At 36.6% G+C, this 23,687-nt stretch overlaps 1 protein-coding gene across 4 annotated transcripts in view; it reads left to right on the top strand.

Annotated features, from left to right (window-relative positions):
* Positions 1-23,687, top strand: part of CTNNA3 (catenin alpha 3) — a 458,724-nt gene that overhangs the window by 206,379 nt on the left and 228,658 nt on the right. The window contains exon 8 of one of the 4 annotated variants that reach the window (XM_032191587.1): positions 443-581. The exons of the other annotated variants lie outside the window; for them this stretch is intronic. Coding sequence (XP_032047478.1) covers positions 443-565 — 123 coding nt within the window. The 3' untranslated portion in view covers positions 566-581. Of the gene's footprint in view, positions 1-442; positions 582-23,687 lie in introns of those variants that run through there. 4 annotated transcript variants of the gene reach the window in all.

Below are 23,687 nucleotides of genomic sequence, written 5' to 3'. Positions count from 1 at the left end.
ATGAGGTGAAACCTGATTTTTTCCGTGCTTTAAAATGCCATTGTTGCCCAGTACTTAATCTGCGAATGACTTCAGGCTTAGAGCAATCCCACTAGAATTAATGCTCCCACCTGTAGTGCCTAAATTAGGAGAACAGTTGCCCCTGGCTAATAACTGTGAATGCTTTTTATATCATGAGTCAAAAATACTTACCTGTATCAAGCCACATTGTATGTAAATTCTGCCCTGTGGGTCAGGTTTGTGGAGATGGAAAGGGTTAATCCCTCCATTAATTCGTCACGCTCTCCCATTCTCAACTACAGCGTGTCTTTAGCTATTAAATCTGATCTGTAGGGTTGAGGAGCCAGAAACAAGCTGCAGATTGCAGTGGGCACTGTGATTGTCTGGGGAGCTGTTCTGCTGACAGGAGTGTCACGTGCCTGTCCTGGTGTGCCTGTTACAGGTTTTCCATGACTGCCTTGGGGTCTCTGTGTACTCGATGGAGCAGGACAGGCTTCTTTGGAAGACAGTTCAGACCTTCAGTAAGCCAATTTGTCTCCTGGAACTGCCACTCTCTCCCTGTTGACAGTAGAGGATGCCTGTGACAAGTAAGCTCCTTATTGAAATGGCTCAGGTTCCTAAACTGGGTGAAATTAAGTCTGAATCTTCACCTGGTTCAAATGCAGCACATAAAGCTTCAAACAACATGCAAATTCTTTCTCAAGAGCAGTCGGTGCTACTTAGTTGGTGCTAGTATACCAGCTCAGTCTGAGCTCAGTCTGAGCTTTCTCCCCAAACTTTGCCAGTTCTCTGGCTTTTCCTATTCTGTCTTCTCTTCTTCCTCTGCCTTTGTCATAAGGTTAACAAGTAATTTCACTGACACCATGAGTCAGCAGAGCTTCGGTAGCTTTTCCAGGGTTTTAATAATTGTCAATATGGTGGACAAATATGAGGGAGCAGCCACTCTTTTACCATGAGTTATTTTCATTTTTCTGAAAGGGGTGAGACATCAAGAGATGAACAGAGAGAACATCAAATCTGTATTAATGGATTGCCAAATTCAATTTTCTTTACTGAGATCCTTTTTGAATTACACAAGCAGGAAAAGTGCCAGTGTCTGATAAACAGTTTTTTAAAATTACATTTCTGTATCTTCATACAGCTCAATGGGTTCTTTTCAAATTGTGGAAATAAAGCTGCTCCCAGTATAAAACATTCCATACAAATTTTCAGCACAGTCTGATGGTCATATTATAAACTATGAAAAACAGGGAATTAAGTTAAAAGCTTGCATTTTAGATAAGAAGATACCTTTTGTAAATGATTTAACCTTTGCCTTGTATCAAATACAGGTTATGCATCTTTGCAATCCCACTGCATTACCTTTTAACTCATGCCACTAAGAAAAAAACTCAAGGCCAAACTTGGTAACGTCTCTTATGGTTAAGCTAGTTCTCATTAAAACCAATACCACAGCTCCTGAATGCCTAAAATCCAGGAGGTTGTTAGATAGGTGCTGTAGTCCCAGTACCTTTTAAGCTCACCTCTCTGTGCCACTGCTGGGCTACCCTGCCTGCTGTCCTGGAATAGCAGTTCCAAGTCAGAAACAGGAGGCAAAAGCTGCAAGTATCAAGTCTCAGTGACATCATGCTGACTGAATATCAATGCTCAGAAACAACATTATCCTTTTCTTCTGCCTGTGAAGACAGCATTTTATACAATTCTGCAAAGACAATACTCTTAAGAGAAATATTTCATTTATTTGTCTACTCTCTTACACAGTCTGTTCTGGGATTTCAGCCTTAGACATAAATTGAGATGCCACATACCTTATTAGTTCGGAGTTGAATACCTTCATCATCACTGATTTGTTTTTCTGGGCTTTCTCTGCAGGTAGAAATGACATGCATCAGAAAATTCATTGACAAATGTGTCGCTACATGTCATACTGCTTATACAGATGAAAAGCCAGTGTTGGGTGGAGCCTGTGATAAACACATTGTTTTCTTGATTCATGTGACAGACAAACGAAACTCAAAGATGTTTGAAAATGGTACGCTATCCCAAGGTAGAGATTGCCCATTTTTTTATTTTAATATTAAGCTTTCAGTGGGTTATCTCTCTGGATATCTCTCAATGTGGATTTTCTCACTGCCAGATTTTGCAGTAATTTACTTCAATTTAATTTCGTGTTTGTTTTTGGTTTTGTTTATTTAGTTAAATTTGAGTCTATTTTCTTTTTCCATTCATTCTGGCTGTGGTCTCTGCCTAGCTGCAACCTCCCTGCTGAAAGCTCATTACTCCCTAACCTGAACTGCAGCCAGAATAGCAAAGCTTGAGTCAAAAGATCACATTCACTGTGAAGGCCAGTACCTCCACAGAGCTGGTTTGGAATTGAAACGTTTTACAAAGGACAGGTGAAAGAGCAATTCTTGGATTTGTCAGGGTCATGAGGAGGCACCTGTAATGTTTGTAATGTATGTCTGTCTGCTAAAGACATTTGAAAAGAAAGGATGACATAATTACCAGGCTCCAGTAGAATGGGGACTGAGGGGTGCAGGGAAGAGATGTAGAAGTTCCTGAACCATAAGAAACCAGCAGTTACCTTCGGGTTAGTGGGATTCCACGTAAATCAGCAGTCAATGATTGTTTTGTCACTTGCTTCTCATTAGCCTTCCTCAGGACCTTTCATGCTTACTCTTTAGAATGCAGTTCTTGTGTAATGATGTTGTCACAAAGTTTGTTTAAGAAATGTTTTTGTTTCTGTTACTCCCTTCAGAAAACCATTCTGAAAAACAATTCAATCCTTTGTAGCCACAAGACCTTCTGTTTTTAATGTACAAACTTCAGAGTTTAGACTTCTGGTTACAGCATTTTTCTCCCCACAGATAGAGCTCGTGGGTCTAGGAGTGCCTTTTTGTGTGTAACCACATGTCCCTTTTGGGAACTATCATTAACAATTGCTGCACTGTGTTCTTTTTGGGTTTACGAAGTGGCAAAGTATGTCTTTCTCTCAACTTTATTTTACTATAGAGAAACCAGGAATCAGCTGGGTTAGCAATAGTAGCTTGTTCTAAATGGTACTGTAGTGTGCTATCACTGTATCATTAAGAGTAGATAAGTCTAATAAAATGTTTGCAATTTTTGAGCCAGTGATTAAATGAACCTGATGTTCTATGAGGATCAGATTAGAACTAGAGGAGGATAACTCCCAGGGGAAATAACAGAGTGTGGGAAGACAGAGGGAAACTCAGAAAGATGCAGGTTTTGCCAAAGGTGGGCATAAGGAAAGGGAAGTGTGGGAAAGTGGGGTTCAAGGAATGTGCAGTTGTGGGAAACAAAGTACTCTGGAGAAACAGGGAAGAGGATTGAAAACAGGGAGGATCTTAGCCCAGCAGTTTGTCAGTACTGACGTAAAGGATCATGGTGATAAATGAAAACATTCCTTTGCTGTCCTGCTAAGAACAACTAGATTTGCAAGGCTACCCTGGCCTCTGCAAGGGCTAAAGGATCCCATGTTACAAATTCTGTGATAAGCTGAAGGAAGATCTGAAGCTGGTTTAGAACCATGCCTCCTTTCTAGGAGTCAGTAACCTCTGTAACATCTGATTGCTTGGAGAGGACTTCAGGGACACATCTGTCAGTTTGTGTATACCCAGAGGATTTCCTCAGTGCCGTGGTTCACAGGGCAACCCAGGCTATCACTTTCCTCATGCACAGTTACACACTGTTGAATAATAAAGCTTTTCCAGCTGTACAATTTTGTTACAATCTGTGCATTGTGGATAGGTCAGAGGGGCCTCTAAGCTGTCCCAGGGTAAATTATACTGCATGCAAGCTTTCCACCTTTGTTCATGGCAACCAGTGGCTAGATTTTTTGGATCCTGTCATAACTCCTGTGTCCGTAATGAGGCATTGGATACCCAGTTGTTCTTGTCCTATGATTTTTGAAGCAGTTTGAAAGCATGCAGCCAGTCTTTCAGTCCCATCATCTTGAGGCACAAGTATATGAGATGCAAAGCTGTCAGTTTGCTTCCTCTCTGAAATTGGTAGGTAGTGGTTCTGTTTCAGTGGATGTAGCATGTTATTCAGGCTTGTCCTCTAGCACTTTGGTGGAAGGGGAATATGAATGGACGAAGCAGAAAGTGGATGATCATCACTGAAGAAAAGGAAATTCCCTCCATCTTATGCGTATTGCTAGCTTCAGCCTGCAAAGCATGAATGATAAAAGCACCATTGAATGATAAGCGTCCTGGAGATGTGCAAGTCCAAAATGAAAGACACTCTCAGTGGCCTCTGCTTGCAATTCTGCCTGTAGTCCTCTGTGAAGGTGCCAGGTAGGATAAAATAAACCCAGGCTCCTTACAAATGCTTCCCACTCTTTTCACTGGACACTGCTTGAAAGAATGTCTACTGTCTTATTGTCCAGGCAGCACACACCTGAGTTATGTACCCTAAAGTATTCAAAATGTCTTAGGTGTCACCATGAGCTATGCTTGCCTATGAGACACCATTTGTTCTCCTAAGGATATGTGACTTCTACCTTGCTATGACAATTACTGCATATGCATCAGCAGCCGATATTGACTGCAATAGAAGGCAAAGGTAATGAATTTATTTTCTGAGGAGACAAATTAACATGGGAATCTTGTAGGAAAGCTCTGTTCATGAAGAACTCCAATAATGGTTGGGACATGGAGCTGGAGGTATTGTGTAACTGAATTCAAGCAGATTTGCAGCCTGGTCCCAGCAACGTGACATCCTTGGAGCAGTTCTGTGCTGCCACATGAAGAGCAAGAGAGGATGAGGAGCAGCAAGTTTCAAAACGTGTACCTTTGGGACCCAGGCTCAGTTTGATATCACAGGCTCTGATTGCTATCACTGACTGCTCCAGGCTCTCATCAGCTGAAGAGTTTATGACTTTGCCATGATAGTTGTCGTTGGAAAGGAGCAAAAGGGGAGAGTGTCTGTCTTATTTTCTAGCAAGGCCTAGACCAGTCTTCAGTATTGATGTGTAGGCAAAAACTTCAGGAGTAGCCTTTCCTCCTCTGCCTCCATGCATTTGTCCATTTGTCCAGCCCGTCTTCTTTAATTCCTACCCCATATATACTTCTCTGAGGAATGGACATTTTTCAGTTGCTCAGCACAGAGCATATGCATACAGTGCACTTTCTTAGGAATTTTGGAATTTCAGTTATGTTCCTTATTACACATTTACCTAATTGATCTTTGGTACTCCAGATGAATCAGCCTTGGTATCTCACTGTATGGTGAAGCTTAGGAGTTAGTGATTCTGTCAGGTCAATGAGGGAGTGTTTGTTGGCTGCTGTGGCTCCTTAAAAGCTAGAATAAGGCAGCTGGCAAGAACTTTCATTATAGGAAAACTGTGAAGTCCACACCAAAAGCCTTTTAAAAAAAAACTCATACCCTGCTTATAAAACTGCAGCTTAAACTCTAATTTTCCTTAGGCCTCAGTTTCTTCATTTATGAAAGGGATAGTGACAGTTAATGATTCTGGAAGTTGATCAGCATAATAGATGACTTAATTCACTTCATTTATTTTTTATTTTTAATCTGACACTAGTTATTTTCAAACATACTTCTTTCCTGTCAGTTAAGCTTATTGGACTTCCATAATTAATCCATACCTATTGTCATTTTATTACTTGCTTTTGTATGTGATTTATTTTTGATGTATTTTTGGGCTATAATGACTGGCAAAATGTAATGTGAGGACAGAATAGTCACTTAAACCTAGGAAAAGAGGCAGTTTCTTTTAAAATGCAAAATCATTCTAAGTCTTTGGCCAATAAGGTTGTCAACTTCAGTTCACTATAGGATTTTTTTACATGTTAAAAGCATTCCATTTTGAAAACAATCTAAAAATCTGCTTAATAGTTTTAGATTTGCAAATAAAAATTGTGAAGAGTGCCTAACATATTTCAGTTAGTTGAAATGAAAGGAGAAGTGTAAATATAGCATTTCTGAGGATCAGTCTGAGATTAGTAGATAAGAATGATTTGTACTAGGTAGAGCTACTTTCTAGTTTTTAGTTACCTTTCCCTGCAAACAATGTACAGGCATATAAGTAGTTAGAGTGCAGAATACCTTGATTTCATTTGACCTGTTGAAGTACTCTAAAATAATTTCCAGTTTCTCTTTTCACTTGCTTATGGATGAAAATCTATTCCGAGAAGCATTCTAGCTTACCTTTATGAGGACTTGTGCTTGGACTCAAGCTTGGTATTCTGAGGTTGTGGTTTTCAAATCCAAAGGTGGCCAGAATGATGTGTTACTCTACAGTGTTAGGTACATTTTGAAGAGAAGACTAAACATGACAGTTGAGCAGATTTGCAACTGAAAGAGAAAAACATGAACAAAGTTAAGAAGCATATAATTATGTTCATTCACGCTGTGACTAGCATAAAAATGATTTATTCCAAATGGTTACAGTTGCATGCTTAGTCACTTCCTTCCCTGGCTTCAGCCTAATTTTGTTTTCTGGCATTTTCCTGAAAAAAAAATAAAATATATATTGTTCTGTCTAATCAAAAGTTGAAGATTTCTCTAGTCTTTAATAATTCAATCAAGTCTTACTCAATTAAGCAAGCTACAGCAGTTTTTAGATATTCCAGCTGTGGTAGCTGGTGCTCCTGAGAAAGATCAAGAATCTCAATTACACTGAGAGTCTTGGTTAGTTAACTAGCCTCTAATCTGCTAGAAGATAATTAGAAATTAGTCATATAGGTCACTTTTTTTATGCACAGTAAGGATGGGCTAGAACTTTCTGGTTTAAAAAGTACAAAAGGTGAATTGTTGAGGTATGTTTTGACTAGCTATTCCATTCTGCATTTGCCATCCTTCTTTTCCCAGTGGCATGTCTGGCAAATGGCTTTGATGAAACAGTATAAAATTTAAATGACTTATTAGCTCATCTTTTCAGGCCATGTCTACCTGAGAAAATTGTCATAAATTAAATGTGATTAAATCAAACGACCAACCCCTACCATATTTAAGCAGTTTATAGAAAAGCAACAGGGTCCCATATGATTTGTCAAAATGAAAATCTTGGTTATGATAGATTTATTTATTTTTTTCTGTGACAGTATACTCCACTGTTATATTAAAACTAAAGTGTCTTCTTTTATCCAGTGGACAGGACAGCAAACAAATTACATAAACAAGTTGAAGGAACTCAAATATAGATGGGGTTTTCCTACTGCATCACAATGTAAAGCAATAAATACATGATTGGCCAAAGTTTTGAAGAGTGCTGCTGACACAGTGAGGAAGAGAGGAAGTTGACACAAAGAGGAGAGTTAGTTTTCACCCTTTCTTTTCTTCCCTGCAACTGTAGTGAGATAGGTATGTTGTAGTTTTTGCACTTTGTAGCTTTTGCATTTTTATGTCTTTCTATCCAGTCTACTATGTCTCCTAAGTAGCTACAAAGCTTAAAAAACCATACATTACATACATACAAAACAGGCTAGTTGCGTACAGAAGAGGTTAGTAAGCAAAAAATGCTGACAGTTGGTAACCAAGTAGAAGTTATAATCAGCCTACATACTGGGGAGACAGGAGAGCTGAATCTGAGTGAGTCACTGGCTCCATTTCTGCATCCCAGGTGGCCCTAAATGGCAACAAGAATTGGGACAAAATACTAAAGATGTATAAACATGAGCTGAGTTTCAAAATCAAGCATTTTGTCTTTAGAAACACAAGAAGCAGGAACATCTCCTTCCACTTATTCTTTCAGGTTGCCTCTTCAGTCATAAATATATGACAAAAATCTGCTCTCTCTACAATATGAAAATTCCGATTTGCTGATTTGATCCTACAGCATATGTTTGTATCATCATGAGTATTCCTGTTGCTGTGCTTTGAACCCTTTCCCATATTTCTTTGTAAGACTTAGCTCCTGGGAAAGAAATGTACTTACCTATTTTCTGTCTTACCGAAAGGGACCCTAATCTTAAGATAACTATGTACCAACCTAATACACAGAACAGTCATGAATAAGATGATATCAATATGCTTAGTCTGCATATAATTGATGGGAAGAGTAGAAAAGAAGAACCTTTCAGGGGAAGCTAAGTATTCATTTGATTTTTCTTGGCTTCATCAAAATGCATCACTACAGCTGTAAAGTTTAGTTTATACTATGATAATTGAACTCCACAATACAATCTCTGAGGGATCCCTTCTGAGGTGATGTGCCCTGGTGCTTTTTGTACGCATAGGTAATTAAAATACGGTAGGAAAAGATAAATGACAAATTCCCATGTTTCAATGTAAAAGCCAGAAATAAACTAATGGGTGTTAGGGGAAAAAATAAAAATAAAATGACCGTGTTATTAAGTAAGAACTGTCTCCTATGAAGATCTTTGCACTTCCATTTAGCAGTTGCCACTCTGAGACAGAAAGCTGGAACATATCCAGTGCTCTTATCTGACATAACAATTTCAATGTTCTTCTCTATGTGATTTAAAGTCAAGTGGAAATATGCTGTTAGAATAGAGTGATCCGTAAAGGAATAGAAAGAAGTCTTGAAGTTGCATCAGAACACCACTGTATCAAAGATGCTCCAAAAAGAAAAGTAGAAATGTCCTTGAATACATTTACTCCTTATATAAATAGCACAACGTGGAATTCTGTGTAAGATACTTACTGAACAAAGGAATATTTTAAAGAAGCTGATAATTCGTGTGTTCACTTAAAGTCTTCAATATTCTACCTTTTTGTATACACAGAAACATGAGAGAAATGTAAGAGTGAATACGCCAGGCTCTGCAACAGTTGACCTACAGGACTTAATTTTGCAAAGCTCCTTCATTATCATAAACACAAAGTCTTCTCCAAATGCAGATTTAGAAAAGGTCTTCAGAAACATTTACTACTCTGGATATTTGTATCTGTGCATGAATTCCACATCTGCTTGTGACGATTTTTGTACCTGTAGTGAGAAGAGTGTGTCATCGCCCATTACTTGCATTGTGGGAATGAACATACTACTGATAAATTTCCGACTTGGGTCTGTTTTAAATTGTTGTTGTAAATTAGATTGGGGACATTGAGAAAGAGAGAATTCCTACTCTGGGTAGCACAATTTTTTTATTATTATTATTTTTTTACAGTTACATGTCTTAACTGACAACAGTATTAATTATCATACAGTGAATGTGGCTTATTTCCAGAATTTCACAGTGGAAGAGGTTTCTCCATTGGCATATTTCTCTATCTCTTTTTGAATATTTAATCCCATATCATATAATAAACTATTAAGAAAAAAGAAGCATCCAAAAGATCAAGGAGAGGGGACTTGTAAGTCTGGCAAAATTAGCCTCTTAAATGTTCAGCATATAATGTAATAGATAAGCCAGATGAGCTTCCTTCTGTTGTTCTTTTGACAGCCACTGGAAATATTTGATGGCTATTATATCTCCTTTTATTTTGTAGTATTTATATAGTGCATTTGTGTTCTTTGTATCTTACTGACTTACTGACTTTTTTTTTTTTATTATTATTATTTAGCTTCAGGTCACTTGCAGCAAAAATGTATGTAAGCAGTAGAAATCCTGTATGCCCCACTGTGTCTAGAATATATTTCAAAAAGAGTAAGTGCTTTCAGTGCCTTACAAGTTTGTAGCCTCTGCCACCCTTTGCTAGTGTTTGTCTTTTGCTTTATGCACAATTTGCTTGGTGCCATATGCTACTTCCTTGTCAGAGGCTGGCTGGGAGTGTTACATGTGTCACTAGTTGCTTATTTTACTTGCCACAGTTTAATGCAAAATCAGTGAGCAGAAGCAAGGGAATCTGCTTTGTTTCAGTCCTTTCTTTCCATTGCTGCTACTCAAGAAAGTTAGAAGCTATGTATGAAATCATTTATGAAATCATTAGGGAGCTTCTCATGTTCTCAGACAAATGTGGCATTAAAAAATCTGGACAGTTGGACTCATCATTTTATGGAGTGATATTTTCCAAGAGTGGCAGTCAATAGGCATATCAGTGAGGCAGATAGGAATATATGTCAAAACAATACTATCCTTCAGCATGTAGTTCTGATATGCCTTTCAGAAACTTTTATTAGGAGCTTACTGGTGAGTTTCATGATTTAACACTTAATTGGGAGAATTCTTTTTGCTCATTTCTGTTCCCTGTGGAATTAATCACTGCTTTTATTTGTATCTAATTTGAGCTCTACATGATTAGAACAAGGGTCAGAGGTAAATATTTTGTGTAGAGTCACCATTGGATAGTTTTTCTCCTGATATTCATGGCAATTCATTTATTGTATTTTACACTAAGATTCCATTTTTCATGTAAGCATTCATAACTTAAAGAAGTTGAGAATATGTGTTAGACGTCCTTGTGTGGGCTTCAGGTAATACTTCTAGAAGATTGCTAAAATCCCAAATTGAAGTAATCTGTTGGCCTGGAGTCTAAGAAAAGCTACAGGAATTATTGTTGGTTTTGAAACAACCTGTTAATCACACATCAGTGCTTTCAGTGACATGAATAAGTCGGAAATCAAGAAAAAGAGCTGCTGCCTCTCCTGAGTTTTGCCCTTATTAAATTGAATAGGTTTTGGCATTCCTCAGCCAGCCATACGGGCCTCCTATTGTCTTTACTTTCCCAGGAAAGGGAAATATTTAATGTAAAGAAAATGCTGTATAAATGTCTCTCTTAAATGAAGACTGCATTCATAAGACAAGTGCTGTGTAAATAATGCATAGCTAAAATCTGTTTGGCTCTGGTTGCTGTGCGAGGTATGTACCATTCAGTCTAAACACACTGGCATAAACAATGTTTTTTGTTATAAGTAGTTGTCCCTCATACTATTGAATGTCTTCATTTAGGGTTAGGGAGCCATGCTGTAAGGCTGTCTTCCATTTGCATCTTAATTAACTTCTAACTGAAGCAGATAACTTATTTGACATTCTACAGGGGAGCTTTTGTGTCCAGTTACTCAGGATTAGTATTCCGTGGGGAAAGATGCTGTGATAATGAGATTCTCACCACCTTTTGGAAAGTCCCTCAGGTACTGGTTAAAAGTCTTGTTTGCAAGGTTCATTTCTGCTAAGTGGTGTGAGAATATAGGATGTCATGTTTCACCATTCTCAGCTCCTTTTTAGATCTACAATTAAAGGTCAGTTTAAGCCATGCATATTCATCCATGTTACGCTGCTGAAGTAAGTACTTCCTGTGAGTCTGTGTGTATCCAAGTGCGCTGGTACCAGTCTGTAAGGTGTCAGCCTTCAGGTTCAGCCCTGCCTGGGGCTGATAACAATGGTGTTCTTCTGTGATTTGAGGAATTGCCTGCCTTCCTGCTACTCCTTTTAATCCATATATAAATAAAGGTTGAATCACTTCCTAATGCATAAAGAAGTAAATAGACATCAATTTGATATTTACAGGAATTTTGCTGTAGTGTACAAGGGAGGTGTTTTGCTTTTCCTGAAGATTGTTGCAAGATGATATTGCACTGGACACAGATTACAAGGGAAATGCAATAATCCTTTTATCAAAATAGTTGTAGTTCCCATATAACCGTAGCTGAGACAATAATGGAGGTTTCTGACAGCAGTCAGTCTATCTGAGCTCACAGCATTTTTCTACTTGGTTCAAACACTGTATAGATAAACGGTTTTCTATGACTTCAAAGTAAATTTCAGTGGTGTTCCTGAGTTGTTAAAAAGTGCAAAGCTTCTATCACACTGCTGGAAAGGAACTGAAGTTATTATAGAAACATGCATCATAGCTGGAAAAATTAACATAGCGTTTTTCAAGATAATATAACATTCATCAAAATTCAGTGCACTTTTCTCTGTAATGCATTTCCTGTGACTCAGAACTCTTGTTTCAGTTGAGCCAAATAAGGATTGTTCCATGAGACAAAGCAAAGCATTATATTTACTGCTATATCTAATGGTTTTATCTCACTCTATGGATTAAAATTATTCTTGTTGTTCAATAGATACTTAATAAGAATTATAGGGGAGGTTGTTAAGGAAATTTCTATTTTTAATGTCAAGCTTCTAACCTGTTGAGTTTAACAGATCAGATGGAAAAAAAAAATGCTTAAAGGATATTTTTAAGTATTCATGCAGTCTCTTTAAGTATCCATTCCTCTTTCAGTAAACACAAAAGAAAATTAAAATATGCTTGAAGTTCAGCAAGTAATTAGAGCAAATAGATAAATGGTATCCATTTTATTAATTCAAACTTTGTCTAACAATGAGTAATTCCACTATTCTCATATCTTCCAGTAAATAATAATTATATTTTAACTCTGATTTTTAGTTGGCTGCTGACCATGTCGGTTTTCATCTTATGAGATGAAGGTATGTTTTTAACTTTGTTTCCATAGGACAGAGTCTTATTTTGCTGCCCAAATGGTCACTATTGTATGTTAGCCTACTTGCTTTTACCACCTTTAAACTGGGAACAGCTTCTCCAAGCTTATTTAGCTTTATTTCCCACCTGTATTTGAACAGGCAGTACATTTTACTAATTTAAAATGATGAGACTTTCTCTGCATATATAATTCTTTCTCAAAATCCTGAAATCTCTCCTTTATAAATTCTTGAACATTCTTGTTATAAATTACAAATACAGGCAACATACTTGGTAAGTAAATAGAAACCTGTGCTTCCAGTCCTTACATTTTAAGCCTTGTGAAGGTTTGTGTCTTTTCCTCCTTCTACTTCAGACTGTCTTTGAAGATGTTAGTTATCTTCAGGCCTTTCTTTAGTGGCCTTTTCTTCAAGAGAGGGAGCCACTGAAGTTTGAAATGCAGATTTTTTCTTCTGACATCAGGACTTCATGCTGTACCAAAGGTCTATCGTAGTGTCTGTGCATTGTCGTCTGTCTTTGAGGCTGACATGCTATCTTACCCATAAAGTCTCAACAGTAATGTTTGTCAATGTGGAACAAGTAAATCAACAAAAATACAGAGAAATGAGTGTGTTATCACTAGGAAACACTCGTCTCCAAAGAATTCCCTTCCTTACATTTATGTCTTCTTCCATATCGGGCTTTTGTATTTTGAGCTTTTCACCCAGAGGAGCAACAGCTGTGACTCTTCGCATGCTTTTGGACTGCTCAGATGGCTTGTGCATCCATATAGAAATTAAATATATATACATATATATTTTAATAGGAACTGCTGTTTTAGTAAATTGGTATCAGATTTTATGGTGTGTATATTAGAAATTGACAGGGAAAGTTCACTAGTTTTCAATTTTATTTTTTCCAAAAGTGTAGCTGAAAATCAAGGATTGAAGGTTTATTTAACAAGGTGATGATTTTCAAAATGAGTATAAAATTGTTTCAGCTTTATTTGAAGTATTTCATGCTGGTAATTCATGAATATTTCATTTAGTTTAAATATATATATGCATGGAGAGAAATGGGAATTACATAAATAAATAATGGGTATAAAATATTAGAAGTAATTGTTGCTTTTCTTTGAATTTGAAATGTTTTTCATTTTTACCTGCTGATTTGATTTCTTTTTGGATTCTTGTAGCAAGACTCAAAACTTCAAACACATTTTATGAATGAAAAATATAGACCGACACTTTCCCGCAAGTCATTTCAGATTAGATTAAACAGCACTTTACTAAAAATATGATTAATTAAATAGTTAATGTATTAATTTAATGATGATATGTGTTTATGTAGAACCATGAGTTTTTAATATATAATACTGATTTGAAAAAAAAAAAAAAAGGTCTGTAAACACAGGCCAACGAGAAAATTAGTTTTCAAAGATAACATTGCAATCTGGTTTTAGGTGAATTGTCTGCTTAGGCAATGTAAATAGATAAATGTCCTTAGAGATTAACATCTAGAAACTGTTTAGGTGTGTCTAGAATTTATTGTAATTTATTATTTGTCTTGGACTTCCAGAAAGTTGAATATATGTTCTTTTTACTGGTCATTTTTCAAATTAGCTATTCCGATTACACACAGTAAAAATTTACAAAACATATTCTTGAAACTGTAGGGACTGGAAAGTAAAGTTTTAGGAATCCTTCCTCGAAGTAGGCTCACAGCCGTAGGTATATTTGGGCATTTGTCTTTATTGGTGTTTCCTTTTGACATGAGAGGTAGACACGTGCTATAGTTCTGATGATAAATGTTGGAGCCAGAGATTATCCTCTTTGTTATCACCAGTACACAGCAGGAATCAAATAGTAGTTTGATTTAAGCCTCATCAGTACTGTTTCAAGTCTTTCAGCAAGACCGAGCCCAAAAAGCATACTCTGTTGTTTTTTGTTTGTTTGTTTGTTTGTTTTTGTTTTCTTTTTCTGGGTACTACAGTCTCAGGATTTGATGAGATTAGATCTCTTAGGTTATTTTGTAGCTCAGCTTCTCTGATGTTTCTCCCTTCTTTTCTCTACTGTATATACAGAAGCCTCCACAAAGTAAACAGCAATTACCACTTTTACAATATGGTCTAATTCCTGACCAGTTCTGCACATCTTGTTTTTTGTGACACTGATACACTTGTCTTTTATCCAGATGAAGGCTCCTGCAGCTGTTATTTGAGTGATTCTGTGGAAGCATAAGAACTCCTCACAGTTATTTTCAATTACATTTTTTTAGAGTTACAGTTGAAGCTGTGGTTGGACATGCCAAGTGCTAGGAAAGGTACTCAGAAGCAGAGACATGATACAGGTGGGACAAGGAATATCACTGCACTTACTGAGGAGGAATCCTTTCATCATTTATGAATATTTCATTATTTACTGAAGCTATATGGAAGTAGATGGGATTAGGGACAGAGAACGATTAGAGTTGTCTGTTTTGGGTTGATGTCAATAGTAGTGTCAGAGTGAGGGTAGGGCAAGTGGAATTTGTTGTTTGGGAAGAACTAGGAATATTTGCTGAGGTCCTATCCAAATAAATGTTTTTATTACCTATTCTGATATTATGCCATTTTCAGATTAAACGTGTCTGTAGCCAAAAAATTTTCATGTAATCGCCATATTTTATCAAGAAAGGCAATAGCATATTAAACTCAGAAGTGTATACATTATCATTTGCCTGTTTGCCGTGTTGGATTTTCCAGAGTTCAGTAATCAGACAAACATGTTCTGAACCAAAAAAAAATGAACAGCTTTGATTTAAGGCATAGTGTGGTTGTTGCCATGCAATATTTTTTCCCCTCCTTTTACTGATGTAAAAAGCATTTGTAAAACTGCACTTTTCAAATTTCTGTTCTTTTTCTGCAGTTCGTATTCTGAGGGATACTTGAAAAAGTTCCATTTTTCCATTTTTCCACCTTATTATCCCAGCTTGAGAGCTACTCAGATTTTCTAGGATTAATTTTATTTAAAGCAGTGTAAGCTTAAGAAATCTTGCAAAGGTGTTTTTTTTCCCCCATATTGTAAACGTTCCCATGTTCCTCTCCTCCACTCAGTTCCAAAGCAGTTTCTTTTCTTTGTCCCTATGCTCTCATCAGGGAAGATATATTCTTTTTTATAATTACAGTCTGGGATGGAGTTTCTGAAAATTGTTTCATTCCTCTTCTTTCCCATATAGAATCACAGAATTATCAAAGAATCATTTAGGTTATAAAAGGCCTTTTGAAAGCATCAAGTCCAGCCATCAACCTGACCAGGAAGTTGAATGACATTTTTACTGCCTTAACAGGAGTAAAGCATTTATACAGCTGGTTGAGACTAATGGTAACAGTAATGCAGTTATCTCGTATTTGTTCTAGGTTAAAAATGCAAAGGTGGAAAGCTGTCACCTGATAGGAAGTAATTTGTTGCTGTATCAGAGTCCTTGACTACATTTAGATTAGAAAACTGACATACTTGTTACAATGAACTGGTAGTGGTGAAAACTGATCGGTCCAAATCCAGCTGTGAGTTTTGTTGTCAGACATTTAACCAAATCCAAAATTCGGTAATTTAATATTCTGTACATAATTTCTTCTGAACTGCATGTCCATACTTCTAGCATGATTGTCCTGTAGTCACTGAGGTGGATGTGTTTGACATTCTTAAATACTAAGTGGCTGCTGATTAGGGTTTTTCTGTAACACGGACTACAGGACATGTTCTGGTGCCCTTTCCTTGTTGGGAGTTCACATAATCTTTCAGTTTAATTATATCATTTGGGTATCCACATTAAAAGAAAAGTCAATTTCTGAGGTATTGATTGGAACAAAATTCAAAACGTCAAGTGTAATGCTTGATTTTGAAGTCTCTGGCTTCTTTGTTCAGTTAGGTGTTATGTATTAGGCATTGCAGCTCATCATGGCTAGGGATCACAAAACAGAAAGTGTAATGCCGTGTTAGGCAAGAGTAGTTAGCATTTAGGATCACTTAATGGGTAGTGTTCAGGGATTGAAAGACTCTACATCAATCTCCAACACTTGCTAATGTCATTTTAAAATAAATATAATACAAATTCTGTATAGGTCTTTACTGCATAAATTATTGGCTGGAGTAGTGACAGTGGACAATACACAGGTAGGGTTAAACCCAGTCCTAGGAGTTTATAATCTCACTGAAGAAAGGACGTGGCAAGTGTTTTCAAAAGACTGGAAGAGTAGAAGGTATGATAGTTCTTTTTGTAACTGTGATTGCATAGGCTAACTTCCCATATAGCTCAATGGTTAGACATTAGTGAACCATATTGACTTTATTAGAAAGTTGAGAGTAATTGCTGCTGTCAGTAAATTGATGTTATAAAGTCATCATATCAAATAGTATCTACAGTAGCTTCGCTGCTATTAGAATGGTGGTGCTTCAGCTTTCTAGCATTTTATACACTGATAAATCAGGGTAATTCACCAGCTTTTACATGAAGGGTGAAGTGTAGTACAGATGAGAGAAGCATATTAGACAATTGACAGTAAACAATTAGAGAAAGGGAGAAACCTGACTGTACTCTGGATTTCAGAATTAGCATGTTTACATTTTTAATAAAAAATTGTCTACATTCTGTGATGAAATTTTTGAGATATTTATTAGGCTTAGCTAAATATTTAGTAGTGTTATTAGCAGGTTTTTTCAGTTATAACACAGTTTATGGAATGAAATGTCCGTTTCTCTCTCCATCCTCACTGTTTTACTTAATGATGCCTTGTAATGGAGTTAAACTATTTCCTTTATTGTGTATGAAATGTGTTTCTGCATAAGGTCTCCTGTAGTCATCCTTCCCAACGTCACATTGGTTTTCTTCCCCACTAGTTAGGCTTATATCAAAAGACAGCTTGGGAGCCAGAAATACATGGTGAATCCTTCTGCAGAGAGCAATCAAATATAACAAAGAGAGAGGAGGAAGACCGTAAATAGACTTCAGCAACATACACTGTCTGGATGGACTGTAATGTAGTCAGGCTGTGAAGGTACTGGATACTGCATGGAATGCATTAAACTTCAGAATCTTTAAAATTCATTTTGTCCTGCAGCAAGAAAAGGTCTCTCTCTTTCTTTAAGGGAAGCTAAGATTATTCAGTGGGAATAAAACTTTTATGGCAAAAATTGTTCCCTGAGGAAGAAAGGAATTACAGGAACATAGAGTCTTGCTTGCCAGTCTGGTTTCAGTGGGAATGACACCTTGTAAAAACAACATTTGTTCATTTCTGATTGTGTATGAAAGTGATTTATTTGGACGCTTTTGGTGACGCAGCTCTCAGATTTCAAGCAAATTGTCTCCAACAGCGGAAGGTATTTGAATTGAATTTCAATTAGAAACATTCTGTTAGAAATCTGTTACTGAGAGTTTTGTTAATGCAGCAAAAGGCGGTTCATTCCTCAGGACTATAGAAAGGTATTTCTTTAAAATCAGTACACAAACTGTATTTAATTATAGCCTAATAAATAAGGAATTAATACAAACTCATACATCTGCAGAATAGACTTGATTTGTTATACTCACTGTATTATCACTTTCAAATGACATGGAATTTTAAAATGTATAATGTTTGCATACATTCCCAGAGATTGCAAGCAGCTTAACGTTATTGCAAAGTATGGGCTGATATCAATAAAAGAAATCAGTAGTTTTATTGTTTTGCTTAGATTCTGAAAATCAGAGATGAGTAACAAGATAACTGCATTCATATATTTTATTGGTAAATTCCTCATCTGCACAAATGTGACTCAGTTATGACAGCCAAATGGTTTGATGCTCAAGTGAAGGAACTGTAGAAAAGGCTCTTTATCAAGACATTTATTTTTCTTTCAAGGAAGATGTTATAAATCACATTAACCTATTGATGATAACAAATTATAGCTTTAAATGACACCAGGGGTAGAAAAACTTTTAAGGTTGGTTAACCTGAATGGAATTTGCAGCCATCACCTCTGTCATGCTTACAGCTGCTGCTGAGGTGACACAGTGAAAAAACAGTGATGAGGTACAGGTCTTAATCCACAGTGTGTCTATGGGATTGGACAAATGCTCTTTCCCCTGAAGGTATACTGTATTTTCAAAGTATTTAAGAACTAATTAGAGGAAGGATGTGTGCTGATCTTCCTGCTTCCACTGTTTTAAAGTAGAAATCCCAACTCCACCTCTAATTGATAAATATCAGTTTGGGCAGAACTATATGGTTTGTGTTAAGCAGACTTCTCTGTTAAATTAACACTTGGTATGTGCCTTAGCGTTTAGATTAGCTGTAAATTAATTTAATACTTAAGTTTTTTCTATACTTAAAAAAAATGCATTTTGGTTTACTGGTTTGTCAAATTACCATTGATTAAATAACTAACTTCTGTGATTTCTACTGAAAGCCAAAGAAATAGAACTTTGTATTTTATAGAAAATCTTCAATATAAGCTCAGATGATCCTGGAAATCCGTGTCACTTCAGTGAGCTGCTTTTCTTAAATCCTCAGTGGGCCATAGGGCATTAATTGTGATCCTATGGCTAGCCATTCCACATCAGCTCTCAAATGTTTATTTCATACTCAGGGCCAACTTCATTTTTTAGTAGAAATAGTTGCACTTCTGTGCATTGTGGAAGAGTTTAATAAGGATGCCAGATTTGAAGTCTCTATTTGTCAGTCGTTGCTATTGATATTTTAACTGTATCAAACTCTATCACCGTGTTGTCTGGAAACTTTGCTTTAACACAGATAATTTTTTGGGTGCTTGACTCTCAACTGTAGGATCTGGAAATGAAATGATAGGAAAAAAACAGGGTTTATGAGCCATTTCTAGCAACTGAGCTGTTATATATTTTATAGAAATAAACCTGTAATTGCTGTGTGTGAAGTACAAAAATATTAGCTTCAGTATTTAGCATTTGGGTTTGAGGGGCAAATAAACACACAAATGTTGCAACTCTGCAGAATTGTCACGTCACAGTCAAAACGTGAAATGCAAGTTACAGGAGTGTTACTAGTAGGTTGAGCTGAGATGCTGAACTTCAGAAATACACTGTAAAAGTATAAATGATCATGGCAAGGAGGATTAGTCTAGTGCATTGCAAAAGTAACAATACTTATCAATTCATGTTTTTTGTTTTTTTTTAGTCAGGTGTAAGTATGAGACAATGTATGTATGTGATAACTAAAAATAATTTTATAGAAATTGAAACATTTTCAAGTAAAGTCAGGTCCTTAGAATACTATGGTTATGAGAGGTAGCAAGAAAACCAAAAGCATTTTTACCTCTGGATGCCACAACAAAGCACGACACTATCTCAAAACTGAGAGTGAGATGTTTTGGCATGACAGCAACTGGGCTTGTGGGTTTCAAAGAGGGAATGGTTCGAGGAACAGAGAGATTAGGAGGTGAAATTTGTGTGCTGGAAGCCTCAGAGTGGTGAAAACAGAAACACAAGGAATCAAAGCTCAGAGGGATTACTGAGAACTGAAGGCTGTATGGCAGGATAGATTGGGAGGCAGAGTAGGAGGAATAAGGTTTATTTGGGGGTAATATATCCGTATTAAAGGAATAAAGAGAAGGGATTTTGATTTTCATAACTGGAGCAAAACAGAACTGAAATCCCAAGTGAGTGCTGCAGTGATGAGAATACTTACAAAGAGAAGTTATCTTGGGGACAGATGCTTCTGCTGTTAACATCTGTAACCAAAAGACAAAAAAAAAAAAGTCTGAGTGATCTAGTGAAAATAAAATCTAGTTGTTTAGAAATTGAATGCAACAACTACAACTAAATTATTATTTTTTTCCACCAGATTGGACCATCACAGAATAGCAGGAAGGGCTGGAAGCTACATGAGCATTTGCAATAGAAAGGTCTTTTTTATAAGAGCTGTACACTGCATTTAAAGAGGGTTAACTTTACTGAAAACTGTGGTTTAATCAGAGATCTAGATAAGTACAGGAAGCATAGAGCCCTGGTGAATCCAATCTCCAAGGCATACAGTTCCTCTATATATGGAGAATGAATCTGTAAGTAGTGTTGAGTGACTGAGGTAGGTGCACTACAAAGAAGAGTGACTGCAGGAGGGTGAATCTGTGTGCACATACACAGGAAGCAGTTATCCAAGGAACAGTCTCATGTCAGTGAAATTTTTGGCTTTTCATCTCAGGTCTGATGAAACAGTCCTGAGTGGGGACTGGGTAAATGGACTACCCTGCCAGCAGTCTTCTTTGGCCCCATGGCACCTGCATTATCACTCTTCTTCAGTGTGAGGGACCAAACTGCCATACCAAATCTGTTCTTTCATCTGGTGGTCAGGCCTGAAAGTGAGACCTATGTGCTGAAAATACATCAGGCTGAGTCATGCTGTCCTGAGACATGTATCTAAACTCTGAAGTGAGGGGAGAAAAAGGATGGAACTCCGTGGTTTTTACTTCCTAATGGCTACCTCTGTGTATCTGTTCTTTTTGTGCATCATGTTTCTGAATTGTCCTCTAGGAACTTGTCTCTTCCTGTTGATTATATAGGGAAAGTGGAGTGCCATCACTAATTGGCATCTGACTTTGTGCATTGACCCTACCTGGAGAAATTCACATGGGTATCTTGATTTAGCCTGAGATTTCCAGTCTGCAGCACAAAATGGGTAAGACATTTTGGGATGAATTCTGTTGTGCCTCCACTCAGTAATTCTTTGTTTAAACCATGCAGCTGTTTTGAAAATCAGAATGTGTCTGTCTGCTTGCATTATTTGCAATTTATTGTTCAGGGTGTGCAGCTGGCCACCTAGGTCATAGAGTATTGTTTCTTCTTGTAGATTCAGTGACTAACTAAACAGTAATGAATTATTAATAGCTAGCAGTAAGACATTTTTATTCACTGCTGCTATGAATTTCTACTAAGAGGTGGATACCACCTCTTTCTTTTCTCACGGCATAAGAAGTCACTTGTGCTGCATATTGTCAAGAGGTGGAAGCACATACTATAGAAAGCACCAGTGTGTACTTCTTCTGTCCTACACTCTTTTCCTGTTTGTGGTTGATCACTGCCAGAAGATAGGATAAAGAGCAGCTGTGAACCTGTGGTCTGATCTCTTATACATATTTTAGTGTTTAAATGAAGTCCCAAACACTTGTTTATATACCTTTTTGATGTGGATGGGTTTAATATAACCATTTAATCGGTTTGATGTTTTTGATGTTTAATGGGTTTAAATTAACTGAGTTATTTGGGGACCATCTCGAAAAGCTTTGCATGTGAGCACAAATGTCATATATGGCATCATTTTTACAGGTAGCATTTGTATTAGATACATTAGGTTGCTCTTTCAGATAGATTAACTAGATAATTAGATTATTAGATTATTAGATTGATAATTAGTTAGAAAAGGTTGAACTATGGCAAAGATTAATTTTGCCTACTTGAGCATTGTAAACCAACTGAATAGTTCTTACCGGACTTGTACTGTACTCTTAGAGGAAAATCATACATTTTTCATGAAAAAAAATTGGTGAATTGGAAGTCTGGGAAACAGGAAGTAACATTTTCTATTTTTATATGTATTTGTTATTGAGTTTTGGAATAGTTGAATGAGATGAATGAAACTTTTAAAAAACCTACTTGTTTGTCACATCCTCCTTTGACGCTTTCCTTTGGTATTTATTAAGAGCATTCCTTCTTGTCAATGAAAGGCTTTCTCACACTAGTCTACTCCTGCACTCTATTATAATGCAGTATATGTCCTTAACAGACACAGTTAACTTCTTTTCAAGGCAATACATTTTCTGTTGTTGTTTAAGAAAAAAAAAAGGGGGGGGGGGGATAGTAAAAATACAATGTCATCTCAATGGTAGATTAAAATTGTTTATTCATATATATTTTAAATAATTGGTTACTGCATAAAGTAATGTACATATTTTTATATGCTGCTATTTAGATTTTATGGAATACTCTTGCAGGCAATATCATTAACAGAACTCTAGCTGCTCTTACTGAGCAATGTAAAACCATATTTTACTGATAACAAATCCTCAAATACGATTTTTTCCAATTTTGAAATTTTGTTCTACCTTGAGACTAAAAATGCATGTATATAGATTTGGGTGAACGTTAAAACAATACTGTACACATTGTATAGATAAAAGGGATCTTTATAAGCCAAATGTAATTCCTTCTAAAAAAGGAGAAATGTCTTATTTACATCAGAGCAGGAACTGAGAAGGACTCCTTAGTCTCTTCTTAAATTAAGCCTGTCCCATTGGTTTCCAGTGCTGGTTTTACTTCCTGGTGGAAGAAAGTGAGACCAATGTGTGCAAAGTTCTATTAAACTCCAAAATCTTCTGCTACGTTACAGCTTATTTAACTGGACTCCTTCATACTTAAAATTAAAACGTTATTTTAAATGTTTTCCTAACTTAAAAAAAAAAAAAAGCTCAGTGCTTTTATAAAATTCAACTATTTTGCTTGGTATCTTAGGAAAATTAAGGGTTAAGTAATTACATTGCCTACTCTGGGTCCCGCCTTGATAATTTTTGAATTGTTGAATGATTTCAGCCAAATTCCTCTGAATATTGAAGTCACTACAATGAAGTACAAAAATATCAGATGTTGGTTGGAGGAAAGAGATCTACATTAAAGTTTCCGAGGAATATAAAGTAGTTATGATGCATTAGCTATAGAGGGAGTCATCAGCCTGTTAGCTGGTCAGCATAGCTGCATGGTTAATCAGCACATATGTAACACTAGGCTTCCTGGGCAGCATATGTGTAATGAGTAAGACAAGTGGGAGGAAGGACTGACAAAATGGGATGGATTTTAGGCATATGATATAAATCCATAGGAAATCACACTTCGTGGGTGTTCTGCTCATTTTTCAAATGCCTGTCTAGTCTTACGGGTCCTTCTAAGAAGGGCCAAGTTGATATGCCGTAAGTACGATCTGTTTTTTCTCTCACTAGGTTCACATCATAATTCACATCAAATTATGTTGTCTCCTGTGGAAGTATTCGTATCTTATTCTGTAGGGTGTTGAATATATGGTATAATAAGAAAAAAAAATCAGAAAATATTTTTTTTGGTGAGAAATGTCAGCAGAATAGTCAATATTCTAGTTGGTATTATTGTAGCATTTATAGATGAGTCTCAAGGACATTCTAGAAACCTCAGAAAATCCATTTACTCTTCAAGGTATTCAGCATCACATTTGTTATGATGTAAAACTGGTTTGTTTTCGGTAAACAAGAAATCCTTGTACACTAACTGTAGCAATGTCAATGTGTTCTTAGTATACCAGTCATCAGCTATGTTATGATCTCAAAGGTAAGAATACTGATGTGAGAGCACACTTAACCTGGAGG

The sequence above is a fragment of the Aythya fuligula genome, chromosome 7, assembly GCF_009819795.1.
Source record: "Aythya fuligula isolate bAytFul2 chromosome 7, bAytFul2.pri, whole genome shotgun sequence".
NCBI lineage: Eukaryota > Metazoa > Chordata > Aves > Anseriformes > Anatidae > Aythya > Aythya fuligula.
Note: the sequence above shows the minus strand (reverse complement) of the source record. Positions and strands in the feature narration are given on the sequence as shown.